We start from the raw sequence: 22,640 nt of genomic DNA, 5'->3' as shown, positions 1-22,640 counted from the left end.
CTACCCAGAATTTATTCCCCTTGGCATCTGACAGGGTGTTACAGACCCCATTTCGTTTTATTGCCTAGAGTGTTTCTTCTTGTGTCCCGCCGGGAACATTTCTCTGCTTTTGTGTTAGTCAAGCAGGTCTCTCTGCTGTTTCCCCCTGCGTTTTTCCTGTTCTTCCATTCCCAACTCCACCCTGAACTGCCGAATATTCTTTCTCTTTTCCACCACAGTATGTCTCTCTCTCTCTCTTTGAAGCCATCTGTTCAAAAATCACTGCTTGTCTCCAAAAAGAAAAAGGAAAGGAAGTTTTATTTAATCATTCCTCTTAAGATATTTAGACAACAATTAGAAGCAAAACTAGTTATAATCCGTATTTATACACTGGGTTGAAAGCCCCAGATGGAATGAGTTAAATAAGCAAGAAGGAGAAGAAAATCTAAAACACTACCATGAGATAGGTTACTTATTAGATACTTAAGGGGTAATCATTTTTTAAAGACTGAAATGATAGAACATGTCTTAAAGAACTTGTCAACTTAATTCCATGAAAATGACAAACAATAAAATTTGTGTATCCAAGACAAACTAAAATAAGCAGGAAATGGATTGACAAAGATATTTTCATCAATAGGACCAATAAAATCTTAAAATCTAGTCTCCATATGCACCACCATGAAAGTAACTAAAAATTCATTAACACTCTGAGAGGTAAGTAAGAAATATATGGGTAAAAAGACAACTCAAACAAGAAGAAATACAGTTAACCAATAGGTACGGAAATGTTCAGCATTGCTCATAAAGATTTGCACAGTCAGCATTGTGATAATATAATCAGATTGTAGGAGAAATGTTTATAGCACAAAAGTTTTTTAGAAATATTCAAGATTGAAATCCAGTTCTGACAGATGTGAATTTGATATGCTAATAGACTGCTTTTGATATTATTAATTGGCACACCTTCTGGAAGATTCATCTATGGGTATACTGAGGAATTCAGCAGCTCCATACCCAATTTTGGAAGAGCAGTGGGTGGAGTAGTGTATGATGGCTGGCACAGCCTGGCCAGTTTTGACAGACACGTCTGTTTCCTTGCTGATGCACCGGTGAGCTACCCTGTCTATATCTTTCCCCAACATGGTATGCGTGAAGTTGATGATGACGACTGACATCTGCTGAGTGCTTGTTTCAAGCACTTTGAATATACGAGCTCCCCAAACCCGCAAACAACCAGATGCGCTGGATACCATGATTATCCTCATTTTACAGGTGAAACAACAGGCAGAGAAACGTTAAATAGCTTGCCCAAGGTTCCACCACTCATAAATGACAAAATGGAGATTCAGCCCCTGGAGGTCTGATTTCAGGTGCTAACTCTTTAATGCCCGTGCTCTGTGCTCTCCCCTGGTGAGACGGTCACGTTGGTGTCATTGACTCATGCGTGTTCTTGTTCACTGTACCACCTGGGACATCACCTTGTGTGTCCTAAGCAGTCTGTAAATGTCAGTTGAATGGGTGAGAAAAGAATGACTAAGGAGGATAAAACTATATATGCTTGAGGATGGTCCTTGCAGCTTTATCTGTAAAAGGCATGCAGACAGTCTAAGCAGACAGCAGAGGGATGGCTGTGTCATTTACCATCTTCCAATGGGATATTAGGTAGCTACCGAAAAATCCAATGTAAGTCTCTGTAGCAATAGGCAGTACGTAACTGTGTGGGGGCTGTGTGCTAATGAAAGAACGCAAGTGTAGCAGGGATTAGTATGCATTTAGTGTAATCTGCCTGTTCCTCCAGGTTTTATTCATTTGTGGATATTGATAACATAATGATGACGACTGAACTGAGTTACAGTTGCCCAATGCCCGTGTTCATATACCTCTGTCCCCTGCAAGTGTTTCTGGGGATCCCCAAGGGGCACTCCCACCCCCCACGCCCTGGCATCTGCCCAGGTCTTCCTGTTCAGTCCCTCTGGGAGTCTGCTGCAGAAGCCTACCTCCTCCCCAGAACACAGGGCCAGTGGCCTTCCTTGAGGTCCCAGAGAGGTGGCTGGTAGCCTGCAGATCTGAGGGTTAGCTTGTTTTCCAGCCCTGTCTTGTTCTTTGGCTCCTGGGCCTGAAGCAGTGCCATGAGTGCCCAGAGTCTCACAAAGACTATGCAATGACAGAGGTAAGTGCCAGGAAGGCAAGGATCATTGTCTGTTGTGTTTATAATGTTTGCCAAGCGTTTGGGTGGCACCATGGTAGACAGCACATATTAATCAAATGAGCAAACATCACTTTTTGAACTTCCGGTCTTCCCTTCTCACCCTACCAGAACTCAAGGGGACAGGGGATAGGCCAGTAGGGTGCACTAGAACCTTCTTCAGTCAATGTTCCACATCTACACTCTCCAACACTTGCGGCTTGTTGCTTTTTGGGCTTCACGGTTCTGCTATTCCAGTGTTTGTGCCCTGAAAACTCCTCATTCTTCTGTTAATACCCAGAAGTCATGGATGGAGGTCTCTGGAAAAGAGCCTCCGAGATGGCCTGATGTGCAGCTAGCCATACCCTCGATCCAGGGAGGGCTCCGTGATCCTCTTACCAGTTATGTAAGACATCCGTAGCCTGTAAAAGGAGTTGAGAAAGGCCTTGGCAAAGACCGTTGTTGAGATGGTCTTTGGGAGTGTCATGGGAGGTGTATGGGAAAGAGCCAGAAACGGGGTTGGGAAGCCTGGGTTTTCATCCCATTTCCATCACTGCCTGGCCCTGACATCCTAAACGGACACCATCTCTGCACGTCACTCCTTGTCTGTAGGGGATGGTGGCTGAATCTGATGTCTTAGCAAGTTCCTTCAGCACCTCTGTGGAAACCTTAGCATCTGCTGGACATTGAAAATGATTCTCTAGTGTGTGTTCAAGTTAGATTATGTCAGGAAAGAGGGAAGTGTTAAAAGAGGTATGGAGATGAGGGGGGAACCTCCAACACCCAGAATTTAGTTATAAAAAATGGTGTATTTATTCGGACATGTTTAACTTCAGTCACTGTCAAAGTTGTCTCCATTTGATGCAATACTACCTATTGAAATGCTTTTTCCACGCTCAGAACAGTTTTTGAACTTATCAATTTCAGTGCCTTTTAGCGCTTCTGCCGTTTTTTGTTTCACCTCTTCCACATCGGCAAAACATTTCCCTTTCTCTTTGAGGACTTATTTCATCCAGGGGGCAGGGGGTAGTCACTTGGGCAAGATCAGGTGAATAGGGAAGGTAGGGCATGGAAGTCATGTCGTTTTGGGTCAAAAACTACTGAACACTCAGCACGGTGTGGGCAGGCACACTCATAAATCACCCATCATGAAATGGACAAATGTGCTGAATCTCCCAAAAAAATTCATCGAAACTGACCACAAAACACAACCTCTCACAACAACACTAGCTGGTACACTGATACTGATGGGTTCCTAGAACACCTGGACTGGAGAAGCCTGGACTACGAGGGGCCCACCCTCCAAAATAATTTCTGTTTGCTTTAGGTCCTCCTTGTACATGCTGTTATTTTTTTCCCCTCAGGAATCTTTAGGGAGTTGGATGAATGCCCATACCTTCTTGTTATGGACATTAAATTTTCTGTCTGTAAACTGTTGTGCTATGAAGTATGGGGGATACAGAGATGAGAATGTCACAGCCTCGTTCCTACCCATTTAAAGTAGAATGGAGAGAGGTACAAAATAATTAGAATACAGGAAAGATGAATAAATGATATAGAAATCATGTTAGCTACTGCCTCCAACTTTGCAGATGTCTCCAGGATCCTGTCTTCTTATTCCAAGCATTCTCCTTTCTTCTTTGAAAGACAGTTTCTTTTTTGGGGGGATTCTGTGTTTGGACCAGACTCTAAAGGTTACAAGAATTTGGACGAGCTACAATGTCAGAAGTTTTATTGCAGTTTTGCGCTCTTAAATTAGATATGTGTGTGGAGGTTTTGACTTTGCAAATATGAGAAAATTCTAAATTTAGGTCCTTTTCAAGTCCTTTTCTGAGGCTCAGGAATAAATAAATAACGAGCAGACATTAAGGACCTCAGTAGGAGTATGGACTTTGTCTCTAGAGACAACCCAACAGACAAGAGTTTGCAAATTATAGTGGTGATACAAATTTTTAAAAGTTTTTTTTTTTGAGAGATGTGGTCTTGTTCTATCATCCTGGCTGGAGTGCAGTGATGTGTACTCACTGTAGCCTTGAACTCCTGGGCTCAAATAGTCCTCCCGCCTCAGCCTCCTGAGTAGCTGGGACTATAGGCACATGCCACCATGCCTGGCTTAACATTTTTTGAAGCTTATTTTGCATATTATTATATATAGCCTAAGCTGAAGTGGTATTACTTGGTTTGGGAGAAAACGTTTTGCAAAGAGATGAAAGAAAATGCAAGGCTATAGTGACTGAAATATTGATGTGCCCCTTTGGATAGTGGCAGTGATCCCCTGTAAAAGGTGGGGTCTCCTAGGATGAAGCCTGTCACTGGTTTTATGAATCCGATTTCACTGGCCATTTGTGTGCAGTACGTCATGTCCCCAACTGGATATATTCATATCATTCCCCTGAGTGAAGTCAGCTTTTTACAAATCATGCGCGTTTTATTTACTAGTCAGTAGCTGTGAAGCGCACATTTGAGTCAGTGTCTGATTATGCATTGAAGGTCATAAGACAGCACACCCCTCAGCAGCTTAAGTCCAGTAATTTCTACATAGGCTGCAGGGAGCTGGCTATCCATTTGTCCCTACGTTAATATTCAGGTCCTGCCAGTCACATTGGATGAGATGAGGAGATTTGAACCTTGCTGGGTTGACTAGCCTGGTTGGAGTTCAAGAACCAGAATTTCAGCAACTGGAAACAACCCATACATTGTGTCATTATACCATGGATTGCATGATGGCCTCTCCCCTTCAGAATGACTATACATTGAACGCGTTTTAAATGAGAACTTTCAGAAATTTAGCTTGAATCTGGCGAAATATTTATTTAAAATTGTAGCGTAAGTTCCAGGAGTCCAAAGCCAAGTTTACAGCGCACGTGGTGAGTCTAGTGGTGGATACAGCTGTTTTTCCTGTCTTCTTTGTTCCTCATTTTGCAGCTGGGGACGCTGTAATCTACAAAATGGTTTTTCAAGGTTATTGCCAAAGGGAGCCCCAAACACAAGGTGTCTGGGATTCATGTGTTCACTGACTCTGCAGCCTGAAAATGTTGCTGCATTTTTCTTAAGGGGCAAAGATCCTTGGGATTTGGGAATTACCAGGTTCTGTGATGGAGGGTGTGAAGTGGAATTATGCGATCTGCTCGATTTATGGGAGCTCCTTTGGTTATGCAAAGTGTAAAGCTAGGTCAGATGAGAGTGTCCACAGCGGTGGGAGGTTGGGGGTAAGTGAACAGAAAGCTATAAACAGAGTTGAGATGATGAATGGCCATGTCCTACGTTGGAAGCTCTGGCGTGAGTGATGGGGCTTTCTATCTCCTGGATTATAAACAGAGCATGGGAGCAACTCAGTTACTAATGCCCACAGGCATTAAAAAATCACTGGTCTTCTTGGGATTTGTGGATTGCTTGATGGTTGGTATTTTGCATTTGTTGAAACTGCATTTACTTTAGCATTAGCCCACCCTATTTAGTATTTGATGGGTGGGGATGGAATGAAAGTGGTCTGAGTAATTTTCAGGTAGGTAAACAAAAAAAAAGTGATGCCATGTTTGACTGTGATGCCATGTTTGACCAAGTGAACTGAATCAGCAGCTAAATATCATCCTTAGAGTCAGTGATACTGGTGTGGAATCTCACCGCCTTGTTGGTTTGTGATGACAACAGTCTTGGGGTCCGGAGGTGGGTGCTCTGGGAACTTCCTTGTGATGACGCCCCTTTTCCCCTCAATATTTTCTGCAGGTATTAGAGCATGCTTACATTCTCCAGCATGCTTTTAAAAACAGTCATGTCTCCATCTAGAGTTTAAAACCTCTGGTTACTGTGAAGATTTGTGAAGTCCCTTCATATAAAATAGAAGGCACTTTTTTTTTGAGTTGGAGTCACACTCAGGGCCACTGCAGACTCGACTTGCTGGGCTCAGGCGATCCTTCAGCCTCAGCCTTCCAAGTAGCTGGAACTATAGGCATGTGACACCATACCTGGCTAATTTCTTGGTTTATTATAGAGACAAGGTCTCGCCAAGTTGCCCAGGCTGGTCTCAAACCCCGGGGCTCAGGCAATCCTCTTGCCTCTGCCTCCCAAAGTGCTGGGATTACAGCCAGCATGCTCGGCTTGAAAGCACTTTTATTATAAAGCCATGAAACTACAATGTGTGTATTTTCACATCTTGTGGCTAATAATTGCACACATCCTTTAAGAAAAAGTCCAAAGAGGCGCTCACTGGTGAGAAAAGTGACAGGTGCATTTTTAACTTATTTTTAAGCATTTTATATTTGTCCCCAAAACTCTTTGAAGATCTCTTTTCTCTTTTGCATGTACCATGGATAGTAGTGGTCTCTTTTCTCATGTAAAAAAAGAAAAACAGCGCCTCTCCCCTTCAGAATGACTATATATTGAACATTGTTTTAAATGAGAACTTTCAGAAATTTAGCTTGGATCTGGCGAAATATTTATTTAAAATTGTAGCGTAAGTTCCAGGAGTTCAAAGCCAAGTTTACAGTGCACATGTTGTGAGTGTAGTGGTGGATACGGCTGTTTTTCCCGTCTTCTTTGTTCCTATCTTCCGTGATTCAGACCCTGGTCCCAAGTTTTCACATATTTTTTCTGTTTTGCCGTGTCCACCACTGCCTTCCATCCTGTGGGAAGATACAGGACTCTGGCCCCTGCTTGCCTCTGCAACCCAGCTTGTCTCCCCTGCTCCTGGCTTCCTGCACTCCAGTGCTGCTGCCTTCGTTTTTGGCCTCTAAATCACCTCACCTCAAGATCTTATTCGTATTCTTTGTTCTGCAAATACTCTTCTGTCTGCTTTTCACATCCCTGGAGGCTTCCACTCTTAGATTTATCTTAAATCTCACCTCCTTGGACAGGTTGTTCTGAACTGCCCTAACTCATAGTTAATTAATAATGGAGACAGGATCTCATTATGTTGCTCACGCTGGTCTTGAACTCCTGGCCTCAAGCTATCCTCCTGCCTCGGCCTCCCCCACAATGCTAGAATTACAGGCATGAACCACTGCGCCTGGCCACGGTGGCACGCTCATAGCTACTGCAACCTCGCCTTGCTGGACTCAGACGATCCCTCCTCCTTAGCCTTCTAAGTAGCTTGGACTATAGGTATGCACCACCATGCCTGGTTAATTTATTGTAGAGACGAAGTCTTGCCAAGTTGCCCAGGCTGGTCTCGAACCCCTGAGCTCAGGCAGTCCTCTTGCCTCTGCCTCCCAGAATGCTGGGATTACAGGTATGTGCCACTGCACCTGGCTTATATATTTGTTTTGTTTTGTTTCTTTGAGTTGGAGTCTCGCCTTGCTGGACTCAGGCAATCCTTCTGCCTCAGCCTTCCAAGTAGCTGGAACTACTGGCGTGCGCCACCACACTCAGCTAATTTTTTTTGATTTAGTGTAGAGATGAGGTCTTCCCATGTTGCTCAGGCTGGTCTCGAACCCCAGGGCTCAGGCAATCCGCTCACCTCCGCCTCTGTACCCGGTCTGTTTTTCTTTCTTTCTTTCTTTCTTTTTTTTTTTATCGAGTCTCTGAATCAGTGTAAGTTAGTAGACAGATAACCAAGAATTGATGGCAGACCATTTCAGAGCACAACCACTGTATATTTCTATACTTCATAAGGAGAAAAACCAGTCTGCACACTTTTCTCCTTGGTCATACGTAGAACCAGGCCTTCCTGGTTCCTCTGTTCTAGTTGCAGAAGAAGGTAACTGTCATCTTGGGGTCCAGCCCAACTCTTCCCTTTTTTGGTGATGCCCATGGCATGACAAGGTGAGCATACAGGTGTGGTTCTGTTTAACATGGAGTGGCCTGGATTCTTACAGCGAGCAATGGTTAGCTGCAGCATCTCATGATTATGTAACGTATTTGTTATCCTAACCCAGAATAGGGGGAGAAATGCATGATAACCTTTACTTTCTAAAAATATGCCTACTTCCTCCTATGACCAGGGGGTATCATCAAAAATGCCAAAGACCAGCCAGCTCGGTGGCTCAGCCTGTAATCCCGAGCCTTTGGGAGGCTGAGGTGAGTGGATTGCCTGAGCCCGCGGGTTCGAGACCTGCCTGGGCAGCGAGACCACATCTCTACAGTAAATCAAAAAATCAGCCGGGCGTGTTAGTGCATGCCTGCAGTTCCGGCTACTCGGAAGGCTGAGGCGGAAGGGTTGCCGGAGCCCAGCAGGTCAAGGCTGCGGTGGCTGGGAGCGGCCACTGCATTCCAGTCTGGGTGACAGAGCGAGACTCCAACTCAAAAAAAAAAAAAAAAAAGCCAAAGGCCTTTAAGGGACTGTTATTCTTCTAATCAGAAATGAGTGGGGGAAGTTTAAGCAGCAGTTTGGATCAAAATTGCGTGTGTGTGTGTGTGTGTGTGTGTGTGTGTGTGTGTGTGTGTGTGTTCCGTGAAATGACGGATGCAAGTTTTCCTTGACACGGAGTTTTGTTTACCCTGGTCTGCCTCAGCCACAGTAACTTGACAGGGTCTGATTCTGGCACAGAAAGCCAGGGGGAGTAGCCAGGACACTGTAGCAGGGAGGTCAAGAACATTCTTAGAGCGCCTTTTGGGAACAAACCCTTGCAGTGTTTTTATAGTCAGCTAAGATAACAGGAGAGAAAGGGGTCGAGGCTGCCTTTTTATGGTGAAAACTTTTAGAAAATTTATATGCAGGTCACTGGTATTTGTTCATCTGAACTGCGTTCCGGTTTGTGGCCCAGAATGTGAGTATGACTGTCAGCCCAGTTTACTGAGCACTGCAAGTTGTTTCATAGACCAAAGAGGTTGGTGCAACACAGTGGGGACACGTGACATATTTAAGACCTCCAACCTGTCCTTCTAGCATGGATCCTTCTGTGCATTTTGACCTTTTCTGGTAGTGCCAGGAGATACTGTGAGTGGCTATCACAAAATTCCACTTTCTGGAATAACAGGCCACGTACCTCTGGTTATTTGCAGTAGTTCCCAGGAGGCCACGTGATGCCATGTCGTATGTTGGCCAGCAAGATGTTGCACCAACAGGTTGGTGAGAGACTTCCCCAGCGTCTATGTGACACCTTCTGGTTGTGTTTTCTAGAATATATGTGCCATAGCTAGACTTACAACCGGCACACCACAAGCTTCTCAAGTTGACCTTGAAGATAACTTACTCTTTTTCCTCTTGGTGTTCTGGAAAGATTTCACAGGACTTTGGCACTACAGATGATACATAACTAGCCAGTGATTTGAGGGTAGATGAGTCTTTGAAGCAAGAAGCTATTTAGAGTTGAATCTTAATGTTTGGGAGTCGATTTTAAATTTGTTTTCCTTGTTGTAAAAGACTGCTGAGGTATAATGAGGTGACCTACTGCAGAGGGCTTCCGTGTCCTTGTTGAGCTGAGGCAAAGAGCTTGACATTGTCATTTATATCTTAGAAAATGCTGGAACTGGAGAATAGAGGTTTTATTTCTCATTCATAAAGGGTTATAATAGTGGACTTTTATTGGTTATAGTAAGTCAAGCAGAAATCTTTTCCTTTATAACCAGAGAGACACAGATTATGGGGATTGAGGGATTATTGCCATTTCGATGTAGTCCAGCCCTTGAAAAAAGTGGTAGCTATCTCAGGGGTATAAGGGTAGATTTAAACAAAATTAGTTAAGTTAGATTTCAAAGTCTGCTCCTGTTACCATAAGTACCTAGTAAAAGTCAATTGGCTAATGTTTCTTTGTAAGATAGATGGTGAAACACACACACAATATTCTAGTATAGATTGATTATAGCTAGTCCTCATTTTGCATTTAATAGTCAATGGAAAAATTACGAGTTCTATGACCTTTAAAAATTTTTGCCAAAACATTACAAATTTTAATGTAGGCCATAAATATATAGGGAAATGAAAAAAACCAGTGCAGTTAATATTTATTTAGCATGCTATAATTTAAAATGTTAGAAACATTGAGAATTAAAGTGTTTTATTTCTTTGAGTAAAACTTAGGAACAATCGGAACGTTTGCTTTCTTTTCACCGTATAACTTCTGTAGTATTTTTTTTTCCTTTAGTGAATTGTTGGAAATTGATCTAAAGTTGGAAGATATCTGAGCATCCCTTTCATGTCACCTCCTTTGGGACGTCTGCATTCTTTTCATCACAAGCACCGTCCGACTTTGCTTTGTATTTCTTTGTTGCACTTTCCATCTTGTTGGCCCATACTCTTTTCTGGATTATCTGCTTTGGTAAACTGATTTTATTACTTGCAGAAGAGCAAGCACCAGAACTGCTTGCTTTACGGTCTGTGTCTACAGTGACTTTCACATGTGCAGGACCAGTCACTGACAGGCTTTGGAAGAAATGACCTGATTGGTCATTGGTCCTGATGCACATCTGTTAGTCACATCGTGATTTGTGGACCAAGGAGTAAGCAATGAAGTTTGTCCTCGAGGCAGTTCCTCAGTTAATGTACTGAAGTTTAACCCATGTGCTGGGGGACCGATATTATTTAACTAAACAGTGTTAAGGAAAATCCATGCATATTGGGACCATGCAAAGCGAGGAATGCCTGTATTCCAGTTATAAATTATTTGTAGGACATTTAAATCTCAGCTCCCCTTTTCTTCCTGTGTGGCTCATTGAGTCCATCCAGTTTAGCCAAGCTGTGATTAGAAATCCAATTCAGAATTGAACCAGGAATTTAGAAGTCATTGACTCAACCTCAGAGTCAGCTTTGACTTCTCTTATCTAAGACTTCATAGAGTAGAGCAGGCACTAGTGAAAGTATTTTCCAGACTCCGTCTGTCACGGGTAGTTTTGACTTGATGTGCAGCCAAGGGCCCTGAATAGTTTCTGGGTTGTCACTTTGGTAATTTTTTCAACTTTCTCCTTCCTCTGCCTTCTCCCCTCGTCCTTGGCCTGCCCTTTTCCTCCTGTGTCCCATCTCCAAGTTCTATTGATTTTCCATCCAGCATTATATTACTGCATGTTTCTTTCTATTCCTGTTGCCGTCATCCTAATGATATGTTTTTCAACTTGAATTTCAATTGTTCTAATAGTTTCCTAACTGCCTTTCCCACTGTCGTCTCTCTTCTTTCCAGCGAATCCTGCATGCCATCACCAGAGTAATCTTCCTGGAATATTCTTTCAGTCTTACTTAATCCTGTGCTTGAAGCCTGCAAAATAACTTAGTGATTACAGGATAGAATCGAAACCCTTATCAGGCCTGTAATAACCTTCATCGTCTGACGCAAATCTCCTTCTTCCAATGTGTCACCCTATCTCTTTCTTTCCCTCAAGAACCCAGAGTTTCAACAGGACACATTTATTCATCGTCTCCCAAATGTGCCCATCTTCCTATCTTTCTACGCATCGTTTTTCTAAATATCCTCTTTTGTGTTTTCTGAATCTCACCCAGTTCCAAAGACTTAGCCCAAAAGATCTCTCCTGTGAAATCTATTTTGACTTCCTAGAAATGTCTTTTCTCCTCACTGAGGTGTCAAAGAATTTATACTTTACATTTTCCAGTTGGTACTTTTTTCTAGTCGGTATTTTTAGTTATCATGTATTATTTCATCTCCCCATTTGGCTTTTAAATTCTTGAAGGGCGGTGACTGAGTCTTCTCGTCTATCTGAAAAGGCGTTTGGCAGAGTGGTAGGTATAAATCTGTTCATTCCTTCCTTTAGTATTTTCTTGAGCCTTAGCTTTTTTTCTAGACTCTGAGATGCATGCAAGGGGCAAAACATAACAAGATAATTTGCCTGACCTCACAGAGCTGTGGTTGGGTGAGGCATACAGAGAAGAAGTCAGACCGTTGTGATGCAGCAAGATGCATGGGCTGAGGAGTGAGTGAGATTCGTGGACACACAGAGGAGAGGCATCAAAGCGTAGATGAGGGGCGACAGGGAGGCTTCTAGAAGAAGTGAGGTTCAGGCAGAGTCTTAAAAGTAAGTAGGCAGTTGAAGGGAGTCAAGTGGAAAGAGTGTTCAGGCAAAAGACTCAGAGTGGATGAAGCTTTGGAGGGTTGAGAAGGCCCTACATTCCGAGGAACTGAATGCAGTTCCATGTAGCTGTGTTGTAGAGAGTGAGATGATATTCATGAATAATGAAATGTGGAGGAAAGCAGCTCATGCAAAAGAAGGGGACATCTTTGATGAATGTTCAGAAGAGAGGACTTCCAGGACCAGATGGCTGAATAGATGAGATGAGGGAGCAGCACCACTCAGTAGATGGAGATATTGGAAGAGGAGTTTAGCTGTGGATGTTTTAGTTTGAGTTATCGGTGAAATATCTATGTGGAGGCATATGTAGGAGTAGACGGTTTGAAGTTCAACAGAAAGCTTTGGCCAGGACATATAAATATGGGTGACATCCATGAGTGACAGGATGAAATCTTAGAGGAAGAGTGTGTGGGGTTTGTGAAGAAGATTTCAAGATCAGACCTTAAAGCTCATCTGTATATAAAGGACAACTAAGAAAGCAGAGTGTGCAAAGTCTGTTAAGATGGATTAGGTGGCCAGGCGCAGTGGCTCAAACCTGTAAACTCAGCACTTTGGGAGGTAAAGTGAGGGGATGGTCTGAGCCCATGGGTTCGAGTCCAGCCTGAACAACTTCGTGAGACCTCATCTCTATAATAAATTGAAAGATTAGCAGGGCATGGTAGCATGCACCTGTAGTTTGGGCTACTTGGAAGGCTGAGGCGGTAGGATCGCTGGAGTCCAGCAGGTTGACGCTGGGGTGGCCGTGAGCATGCCACGACACTGCAGCATGCAACATGGGTGACGCAGTGAGATTCCAACTCAAAAGAAAAGAAAAGAAAACAGAGTGTACATAGTTAAGATGGAATAAGTAAGGAGGGAGGAGCGAGGCCAGTGAGGTGGGATGTGACAGAAACCAAGGAAGGCTGTTGGACTTAGCAACGTGGAGGTCGTGAGTGACTCTGATCAGAGTCGTTTCTGTGTAGATGAGGGCTAGAGGTAGGAAAACTTGATCTGACTCAAGAAAGATCGTAGTTCATTGGGAAGTGAATGGACAGTTTTGTTGGAAAGTTTGATGATAGGGGAGAGGATTTAAAGAGGATGGAAGCCGGAAGGAAATGGAGTTGTGGGACTTTTATGACATGTGTTCAGCTAGTAAGAATCTGATGACGTTAAAGACTGATAGGAAGAGTTCACTGGTGAAGAGCTTAGCTGAATTTCATCAGTGTTAAAAGCTTCTCTTAAAATTATGCACCCAGTATGTCCTCCTTCTGTATTCTAAATAAGTTAATTCCAGACTAATATTAGGCTTCACTGAGGTCTTTTTAGCTCAACACGATTGCAAATTCCTGTAAATTGTGACTCAAACTAATTTACTGTGCTGTTCCGGGTAGTACTTAGTTCAGTGACTTACGTAGAGAAAATTTTCAACAGATAGTATTTTTATTACACTCATTTATTTTTGTGTTTATTCTTCGAGAAAGCATTTTTTAAACATCCACTGTTTGCCAGATATTTTCTGGGTGCCGAAGGTATAAAAGTTACCAAGCCAGACATACCTTTGTCCCCAAGGAGTTTATAATCTGGAGAGACGGTTAATAACCCAGTCCCTAAATAGAAAAGCAATGTAATTACGGATGACAGGAAGTACTTGAAATGACACTGAGGCAGCCAGTTGTCCTGAATGGCCACTGTGTAGACATTCTTTTCCTGTGAACTCGTCTTTCCATGATGGGGGAGGACAGTGACAAACTAGGAGAGAGTTAATGACTTCAGATGGAAAGAAGAAGGTAGTAATTCAGAGTATTTTTGGCATAGTATTTGTTCCTTTGTTTACCATTTCTGAAGTCTGTGGGAATATGCTAGTAGGAGCGGGCTGTGTGTTTGGGTTTTATTGGTCAATTGTGATTTCACTTTTGCACAACAAACCAACTGTCCACATCTTCTCTTTTCTCTTTCAGTAATCTGCCATCTTCCATGCATGAATGGTGGCCAGTGCAGTTCCAGGGACAAATGTCAGTGCCCCCCGAATTTCACAGGGAAACTTTGCCAGATCCCGGTCCATGGTGCCAGCGTGCCTAAACTTTATCAGCACTCCCCGCAGCCGGGCACGGCGCTGGGGACACACGTCATCCATTCCACACATACCTTGCCTCTGACCATGACAAGCCAGCAGGGAGTCAAAGGTAAGGCCTTCTCAGGTAGCCGGTTCGCCAGACTGCTGTTCACCTGCCCAACCCACATAGAAGCCCAGTGTCTGCGGATGGCCAGGGCTGGTATTGAAACAACAAGGAGCACATGATGTGTGGCCTAGAAATGGCAGTAGAGACAGAATGTGGCCCAGGTATGTGGCTGCAATACTTCTTAGGCCATCGAGATTGATGTCCAGGAAATAAAGAGAAGCCCGTCGTCCTCTAGTGACTGTTCACACCATGACCTGTTGAATGTACCCAGGTGTGTTCTGGAAAGGACCAGGAAGTAGATGGGCAGGACAGTGCAGCTTTGATAAACAAGTGGGTTAAATAGTGCCAGCTGGTGGATTTTGTAACTGAAGCGTGCGTGGTTTTAGTTGTGAATAGTCATTTAACCTCACTGGGCTTCACTATGTCCATCTGTAGAGGAAGGTATAAAGGTCACTTGGCATTCAGATATCCAGGACTAATCTACTCTTTTAAACCTGGCATTTTTATAAATGCCCAGTTATTTATTTATTTTTTATTTATTTATTTTTTATTTTTTTGAGTTGTAGTCTCACTCTGTCACCCAGACTGGAGTGCAGTGGCCACTCCTGGCCACCGCAGCCTCGACCTGCTGGGCTCCGGCGATCCTTCCGCCTCAGCCTTCCAAGTCGCTGGAACTACAGGCACGTGCTACCACGCCCAGCTAATTTTTTGATTTATTGTAGAGATGAGGTCTCACTTGCCCAGGCGGGTCTCGAACCCACAGGCTCAGGCAATGCCCAGTTTTTTTAAAGGGGGCCAGAGAAGTGTTACTGGCCCTTATTCTTTAAAACCTGGATTTTTGCATCAAAAGGTGAAATTTTGTTTGAAAGCTACAGAGAGCAAATCTCATTACAGATATAAAATAACACACTTTGGTATTCTCTGTGTGTGTGTATCATGAGAAGCACAAACAGTACATACTGTGTTATTTAGGGGTAGGAGAATTTGTGAAACTGGGTTTGTCTTTGAACGGTAAATCCCAGAATTTCTATGATAGGAATCTTACGAGCAATTCAAAAGTAATCAGGTTAACTCTGGTGCTTTTTATTATCATTTGGTAAAATTTGCCTACCTATGATGACAAGCAGCGTGCATTTCATAGTTTTATTACTCTTCTGTAAAGAATATTTTTGTCTCATGAATGTGCTACTGTTAAAAGTTTTCATTTCTCTTTGTAAGTGCAATGTTCAGAATAAAAAAATCTAAAGCTGGGTGTAGTGGCTCACACCTATAATCCCAGCACTTTGGGAGGCTGAGGTGAGTGGATTGCCTGAGCCCACAGGTTCAAGACCAGCCTGGGCAACTTGCGAGACCTTGTCTCTACACTAAATCAAAAATATTAGCTGGGCATGGTGGTGCACGCTTGTAGTTCCAGTTACTTTGAAGGCTGAGGCAGAAGGATTGCCTGAGACCAGCAGGTCGAGGCTGTGGTGGCCATGAGCATCCACTACACTCCAGCCTGGGCGACAGAGTGAGATTCCGACTGAAAAAAAAAAAAAAAATTCAAGTATAATTTTTATTTTGAGGGTAACCTTTTTTCAATAATTTTTTTTACATTTTTAAAAACAATTTTGATGGTTAGCAGCCAAAAGATACATTGTATATATGCAATGTGTCCTATCTGTGGTATAGATGTACATATGTATATTTGTGCTTATGTGTGTATACAATCTGCTTTCACGTTGTAAAAGCCCTGACTCACCTGTCAGTTCTTCGTGCCTAACATGCTTTCCCCAAAATCTGTTCTAGTGAAATTTCCCCCCAACATAGTCAATATCCATGTGAAGCATCCCCCTGAAGCTTCAGTCCAGATACATCAGGTTTCCAGAATCGATGGCCCAACGGGTCAGAAGGCAAAAGAAACTCAACCAGGCCAATCCCAAATCTCTTACCAAGGACTGCCTGTCCAGAAGACCCAGACCGTACATTCCACGTTCTCCCACCAGCAAGTCATTCCTCACGTATACCCTGTGGCTGCCAAGACGCAGCTTGGCCGGTGCTTCCAGGAAACCATTGGGTCACAGGTAAGCCGTTATTGCCTGGCACACGTGTTATTGCATTGTAATAAGAAAGCCAGGCTTGGTAACTATGATTAAAAGGAGATGCCCCATGAGCCTGTCCTGTAAATAAAGTTTTATTGGTACATGGCCACATCGTTCGTTTGCATATCCTCCTCTATGCTTGTTGACTGTGTCTGTGATCACAGAATTGAGTAGTTCCAGTGAGATCATATGATCTGCAGAATCTAAAATATTTACTATTTTATAGTCCTTTACAAAATAAAGCTTGCCAATCCCTGATGCATAGAATAATTTGAAGTAGTGAGTCTCCAGAAATGTTGCCAGAACTCCATGATTGCCTATTTATGTTTTTTTTGTTTTTTGTTTTGGATAGGGTGATCTCTGCATAAAACATGTGTCAGGCATGAGATGTCATACAGGAAATATATTCTGCAAAGATTTTTGAAAATATTTGTGCCTTTTGCAGTAGTTTACAGGTTACTAGGTACAGTTGAGTTTTGAATTAATTGTGCAATAACAATTCATGTCATCTTTTCTTCTAATAAAAATTTATAGCTAGAAAGAATGCCTGAGTCATTTGAAGTACCTTTTAAATATCATTGAATTTACTTATACTTTTAGGCCTATATTTATATCATAAAGTGAGAGAAAGACTGTTTTCTTTAAAATTCATCATTGAGGCTGACTGAAGTGGCTCACTCTTGTAATCCCAGTGCATTGGGAGGTCGAGATGGAAGGATTGCTTGAGCCTAGGAGATTAAGACCAGCCTGGGCAACATAACGAGACCTCATTTCTACAAAAAAAAAAAAATTTAAAAACTAGTTGTACGCAGTGGCGTGCACCTGTAGTCCCAGCTCATTGGGAGGCTGAGGCAGAAAGATCACCTGAGCCCAGGAGGTCAAGGCTGCAGTGAACTGTGATCATGCCACTGCATTCCAACCTGGGTGACAGAGTCAATAAATTATAATGACAGTAAATAAATAAATACCTCATCATTGAATGCATTCAGGTTGTCTTTATATTTGTTTTGTTTTTCTACCCCAAGCATTTGGTGCTACCTGCGTGATGGATGGAGGCTTTGGTCTTTGGTTTCCCTCCTATCCTTTTGTTGTACTTTAAACACCCCATGAGAAGAGTAGGTGAAGTATATTTATTATTCCTCTGTTGTTTCCTGAATATTCAAAAAATTGTGTGTGCGTGTGTGTATGTGTGTGTGTGCACATGTGTGCGCGTGCGCGCACAGAGAGAGAGAAAGAGAGAGAGAGAGAAATACCTGGGGATAATTGTTTCTGCTTTAAAAGCCTGGAAAACACATTCAGGTTCTATGTCAATGGTGGGATGATCACCTTTCTTCTAGGAGGAGGGAGAACTAGTTGGTAGACCTGAGTGGGAGGCAGTGTGTAGGGATGGTAAGAGCATCCGTGTGGGATTTCAAGACCTTGGCTAGAGCCATGGGTCCAGTGCTGGGGAGGAGGGAACCAGCTTCCTTGTCTGCAGAATAAAGATAAGATAGCACACTCATGGACTTGGTTAAGATGAACTGAGATAGTTAATGTGAGTCCCGCTTTGCAAGTATTATAGAACTATGCAAATATCAGCTTAGAGAATGTTGGTAGAGATAGAATCAAACTTAAAAATAACATAGGTAGTCGCTTATGTCATGTCATTTTAAGTCAGAGACAGCTTCGGTGCCCCAAACACAGCCCTTACCTGCCTGTGGATGCTGAATTGCTGACTCCAGGGCACCTTACACAACCTTCCACTCCTCGACTGGAGTCCAGGATTAGCAAATGCTTTGGGAGAAGAAACATCACCCATTTAAATTTAACTAAGAAGTGAAGACAGGGTTTTGTACTAAGGGCAGGTTTGCTAAGGACAGTGGAGCTGAAGATAAATGTGAGACTCTTCCCAGCTTTGCCCGGGACTAGCCTTGGAGAGGGAGGGAGGATGGATTTGGAACCCTTTGTATTGTTTAGTCATTCCAGCTTAGGTTGGTCGAGGAGAAAGGAAAAAGCAGATCCTTTTAAAACTGTGTGCCCAGTACCTTTCTCCTCAGTTTCCAAGTTGGAACACAGATGATAAAACGCAAGAAAATGAGGCATAACAAACTTGTTATTCTTGTATAATGTTAGGCAGATGATTGCTAACTGGAAAAGACAAAAACAAATTATTTACTTTGAAAGCCTGAAATGGCCTATGCAGTTGAAATGAACTGGATAATTGATTGAGTTGCCCAAATAATTAAAAGCCAGTGGAATACTTTCTCTTATCTGGATACATCTCTGACTTTTGGTCTGAAAGATCCAGACAGTGATCTCAATTCTTAATTCATTTTGCATGTGTTGTCTCTAATACAAGCTTCAAAATAAGACCTGTTTTTGGAAAACATTCTCAGCATATATTTATTTGTCTTCCTGTTCATGAGAAACACTGCTGGATGCCAGTGATTAACCAATTAATTTGTGCAATTAGGGTGAACCAGGCATTTAAAGAATACATTACTGGCAAATAGTCAGTAGTATATGGATGTGTCCTACCCTCTAAAGATGTTTCAAAACATCTGTGCTTTCTTCCTGTGGCTGGTTTGCAAACACAGTTACAGCCAGGAAGTGTAAGTAGATTTTAAATGATCGGCAAACAAACAAACAAACAACAACAACAAAAATCCTGGAAAAATGCTCCCTGTTACTTATCACAGTGGGAGCTCTCTTAGCTACAGATTTCAGCTTTTAATACAATACTTATCAGTAGGCCCCTAAGTTGATCTGTTGCTATGAGAAGTCATGTACAAAATAAACTTGGCAGGAACAGTCCTTGATTCTGTGGCACATTCAAATAACTAGTTAGCAAACTTGAGATTGAAAACTCAAGATGAGCTGTGATCAATGAGTTTAAATTCAGGAAAGCTTCATAAAGTAGGATCTCAGAATTGTTTGGACAGTGGCAGGAGGTGGATGACTGGGTGGGAAACCAAGCTCACAGAGCAAAAGGGGAGAATAACTAAACAGGAGAGAGAGCAATGAAAGAAATGGGCAGAAAGAATTGCCAGGAGGTCAGAGAAGCGAAATAGTATGGGATTCTGGGCCGGCTTCTATATAAATATTAAACATCTTATTCCCGAGGCCTAGTGCAGGGATGTAACCTTGTTGGCAAGATCAAAATATCATGAAGCCCCTTTGCCCAAGTGATCAAGCTTGGCATCATTAATAGGGAATATTGAGTGTCTCTGGCTGTGACAGTATAAAGTTTATAACACCATCCATGACATTCTTGCCAAAATGTCTAACCTAACCTAATCAAATCTTGAACCTAACCTCAAGCTTATAGGGAATACTGTAAAAAAACAGTAAAGAAACAAAGCCTAGAACCAATTAGCCAGGAGCGGTGGCATGTACCTGTAGTCCCAGCCACATGCGAGGTTGAGGCAGAAGAATTTGGGTTCAGAAGAGCAAAGCTGCAGTGAGCCATGATTGTGCCCCTGCACTCTAGCTTGGTTGACAGAGTAAGACCTCAGCTCAAAAACAAAAACAACAAAAAAAACTACAACCATCATCCACAGAAAAAAACAGCAAAACATATTTGTAATATAGGGCATTATTGCCTTTTTTTTCCCCCCAAAAAAATCATACTATAAAAAAAGTGGGATGACATTTATTCTGGAAAGACACTAAAGAGACACAACAATAAGTGTAATATATTCACCTTAATTAAATTTTGGGTTTTTTGTTTTGTTTTGTTTTTTTGAACCAGAAGAACAGCAAAAGCCAGCTCTAAAAGACATCTGGGGGAACAACTGGGAAAATCTGACCATGAACTGGATCCTAGTTCATTTTGTGTTGCTGTGATAGATTACCACAGATTTGGAAATATGTAAAGAAAAAAAATATTTCTCACTGCTCTGGAGATTGCAAAGTCCAGTATCGAGGTGCTGACATCTTACCAGAGCCCTCTTGTGTCATCCCATGGCAGAAGAGTAAGAGAGCCCAAGAGAGCAAGAGTGGCTGAACTTGCTTCTGTAACAAGCCCACTCTGGGGATAACTCACCCGCTCCCGAGATACCGACATCAATCCAATTGTGAGGACAGAGCCCTACATGACCGAAACACCTGTTATTAGGGTCCATCTTCTCAACACTATTGCTTTGGGGATTCAGTTTCCAACACATGAAATTTGGGGACACATTGAAACCATAGGAAATGAGCTGTTAGATGGTATTTGGGAATTGTTATAAAATTTCTTAGATGATGTGATAATAATATTGGGATTATATAGAGAAGACCCTTATTCTTGAGAGAGGAATACTGAAATTTTAGAGGTGAATGCCATGATGTTGCTAATGTACAGGCATACCTCATTTTGTTGCACTCAGCTTCATTGTACTTTGCCGATACGGCATCTTTTACAAATTGAAGGTTTATGATAACCCTGCTTCAGGCAAGTTTATTGACATCATTTTTTCCAACAGCATGTATTTACTTTATGTCTCTGTGTCACAATTTGGTCATTCTTACAATATTTCATACTTTTTCAATATTATTATATCTGCTATGATGATCTGTGATCCGTGATCTTTGTCACTATTGTAATTGTTTTGGGCCCTACAACCCACACCCCATATAAGATGGCGAACTTGATCGATAAATGTTGTTTGTTTTCTGACTGCTCCACCAGCTGGCTGTTGTGTTCCTCTCTCATCCTCTCTTTCCTTGGACCTCATTATTGACTGAGACACAACAATATTAAAATTGGGCCAGTTAATAACCCTATCATGGCTTCTAAGAGTTCAAGTAAAAGGAAGAGACTCAATTTCACATTAAATCAAACGCTAGACATGATGACACTTAGTGAGGAAGGCATTTTGTAAGCCAAGGTAGGCTGAGAGCGAGGCCTCTGCTAGACAGGCAGCCAAGTGGCAAATGCAAAGGAAACGTTCTTGAAGGCAATGAGAAGTGCCACTCCAGGGAACACAGGGATGATAAGAAAGCAAAACAGTCTAATTGCTGATATGGAGGAAGTTTGAGTGGTCTGGATAGAAGATCACACCAGCCACAACATTCCCTTGAGCCAAAGCCTAATCCAGAGCAAGAACCTAGCTTTCTTCAGTTCTAGGAAGACTGGGAGAGGTTAGGAAGTTCAGAAGAAAAGCTTGAAGCCAGCAGAGGTTGGCTCATGAGATTTAAAGAAAGAAATCATCTCCATAACAGAAAAGTTCGAGGTGAAGCAGCAAGTGCTGATGGAGAAGTTCTCCAGAAAGCCTAGCTAAGATCATTGGTGAAGGTGGTTACACTAAATAGCAGATTGTCAATGTCGATGAAACAGTCTTCTGTTGGAAGAAGATGCCATCTAGGATTCATAGCTAGAGAGGAGAAGTCAGTGTCTGGCTTCAAAGCTTCAAAGGACAGGCTGACGCTCTTATTAGGGGAAAATGCAGCTTTACGTCAAAGCCAATGCTTATTTACCATTCTAAGGTCCAAGGCCCTTAAATGCTAAATCTACTCTACCTGTTCTCTATCAATGGAACAACAAAACCTGAATGACAGTGCATGCGTTTACAGCATGGTTTACCGAATATTTTAAGTCCACTGTTGAGACCTATTGCTCAGGAAAAAAAGATTCTTTTCAAAATATTACTGCTCAGTGACAAGGTCCCTTGTCACCCAAGAGCTCTGATGGAGGCCTACCAGGAGACAAATGTTGTTTTTGTGCCTGCTAATACAACACCCATTCTGTAGTTCCATGAATCAAGGAATAGCTTTCAAGTATTAATATTTAATACCTAACCTAACCTAATCAAATCTTGAACCTAACCTCAAGCTCATAGGGAATACTGTAAAAAAACAGTAAAGAAACAAAGCCTAGAACCAATTAGCCAGGAGCGGAGGCATGTACCTGTAGTTCCAGCCACATGCGAGGTTGAGGCAGAAGAATTTGGGTTCAGAAGAGCAAAGCTGCAGTGAGCCATGATTGTGCCCCTGCACTCTAGCTTGGTTGACAGAGTAAGACCTCAGCTCAAAAACAAAAACAACAAAAAAAACTACAACCATCATCCACAGAAAAAAAACAGCAAAACATATTTGTAATATAGGGCATTATTGCCTTTTTTTCCCCCCCAAAAAATCATACTATAAAAAAAGTGGGATGACATTTATTCTGGAAAGACACTGCCATAGCCACCTCATTGGGAAGTATATACTTCCCAATGCTGTAGCTTTCATAGATAGTGATTTTTTTTTAAAATGGATATGGGTAAAGTAAATAAAACACCTACTGGAAAGAATTTGCTCTTTTGGATGCATTCTTGA

The 22,640-nt window shown here is 42.3% G+C and overlaps 1 protein-coding gene across 1 annotated transcript in view; it reads left to right on the top strand.

The window, feature by feature from the left end:
• The window catches only part of LTBP1 (latent transforming growth factor beta binding protein 1), a gene marked incomplete at its 3' end in the record, with an annotated part of 310,157 nt that overhangs the window by 164,212 nt on the left and 123,305 nt on the right, over positions 1 to 22,640 (top strand). Inside the window, exons 5-6 of the mRNA XM_008051691.2 lie at positions 14,056 to 14,280; positions 16,066 to 16,340. Of these exons, the coding sequence (XP_008049882.2) occupies positions 14,056 to 14,280; positions 16,066 to 16,340 (500 nt within the window). The remainder of the gene's footprint in view (positions 1 to 14,055; positions 14,281 to 16,065; positions 16,341 to 22,640) is intronic.

Source organism: Carlito syrichta, unplaced genomic scaffold (assembly GCF_000164805.1).
Source record: "Carlito syrichta isolate Samal-C Ts95f unplaced genomic scaffold, Tarsius_syrichta-2.0.1 Scaffold222157, whole genome shotgun sequence".
NCBI lineage: Eukaryota > Metazoa > Chordata > Mammalia > Primates > Tarsiidae > Carlito > Carlito syrichta.
Note: the sequence above shows the minus strand (reverse complement) of the source record. Positions and strands in the feature narration are given on the sequence as shown.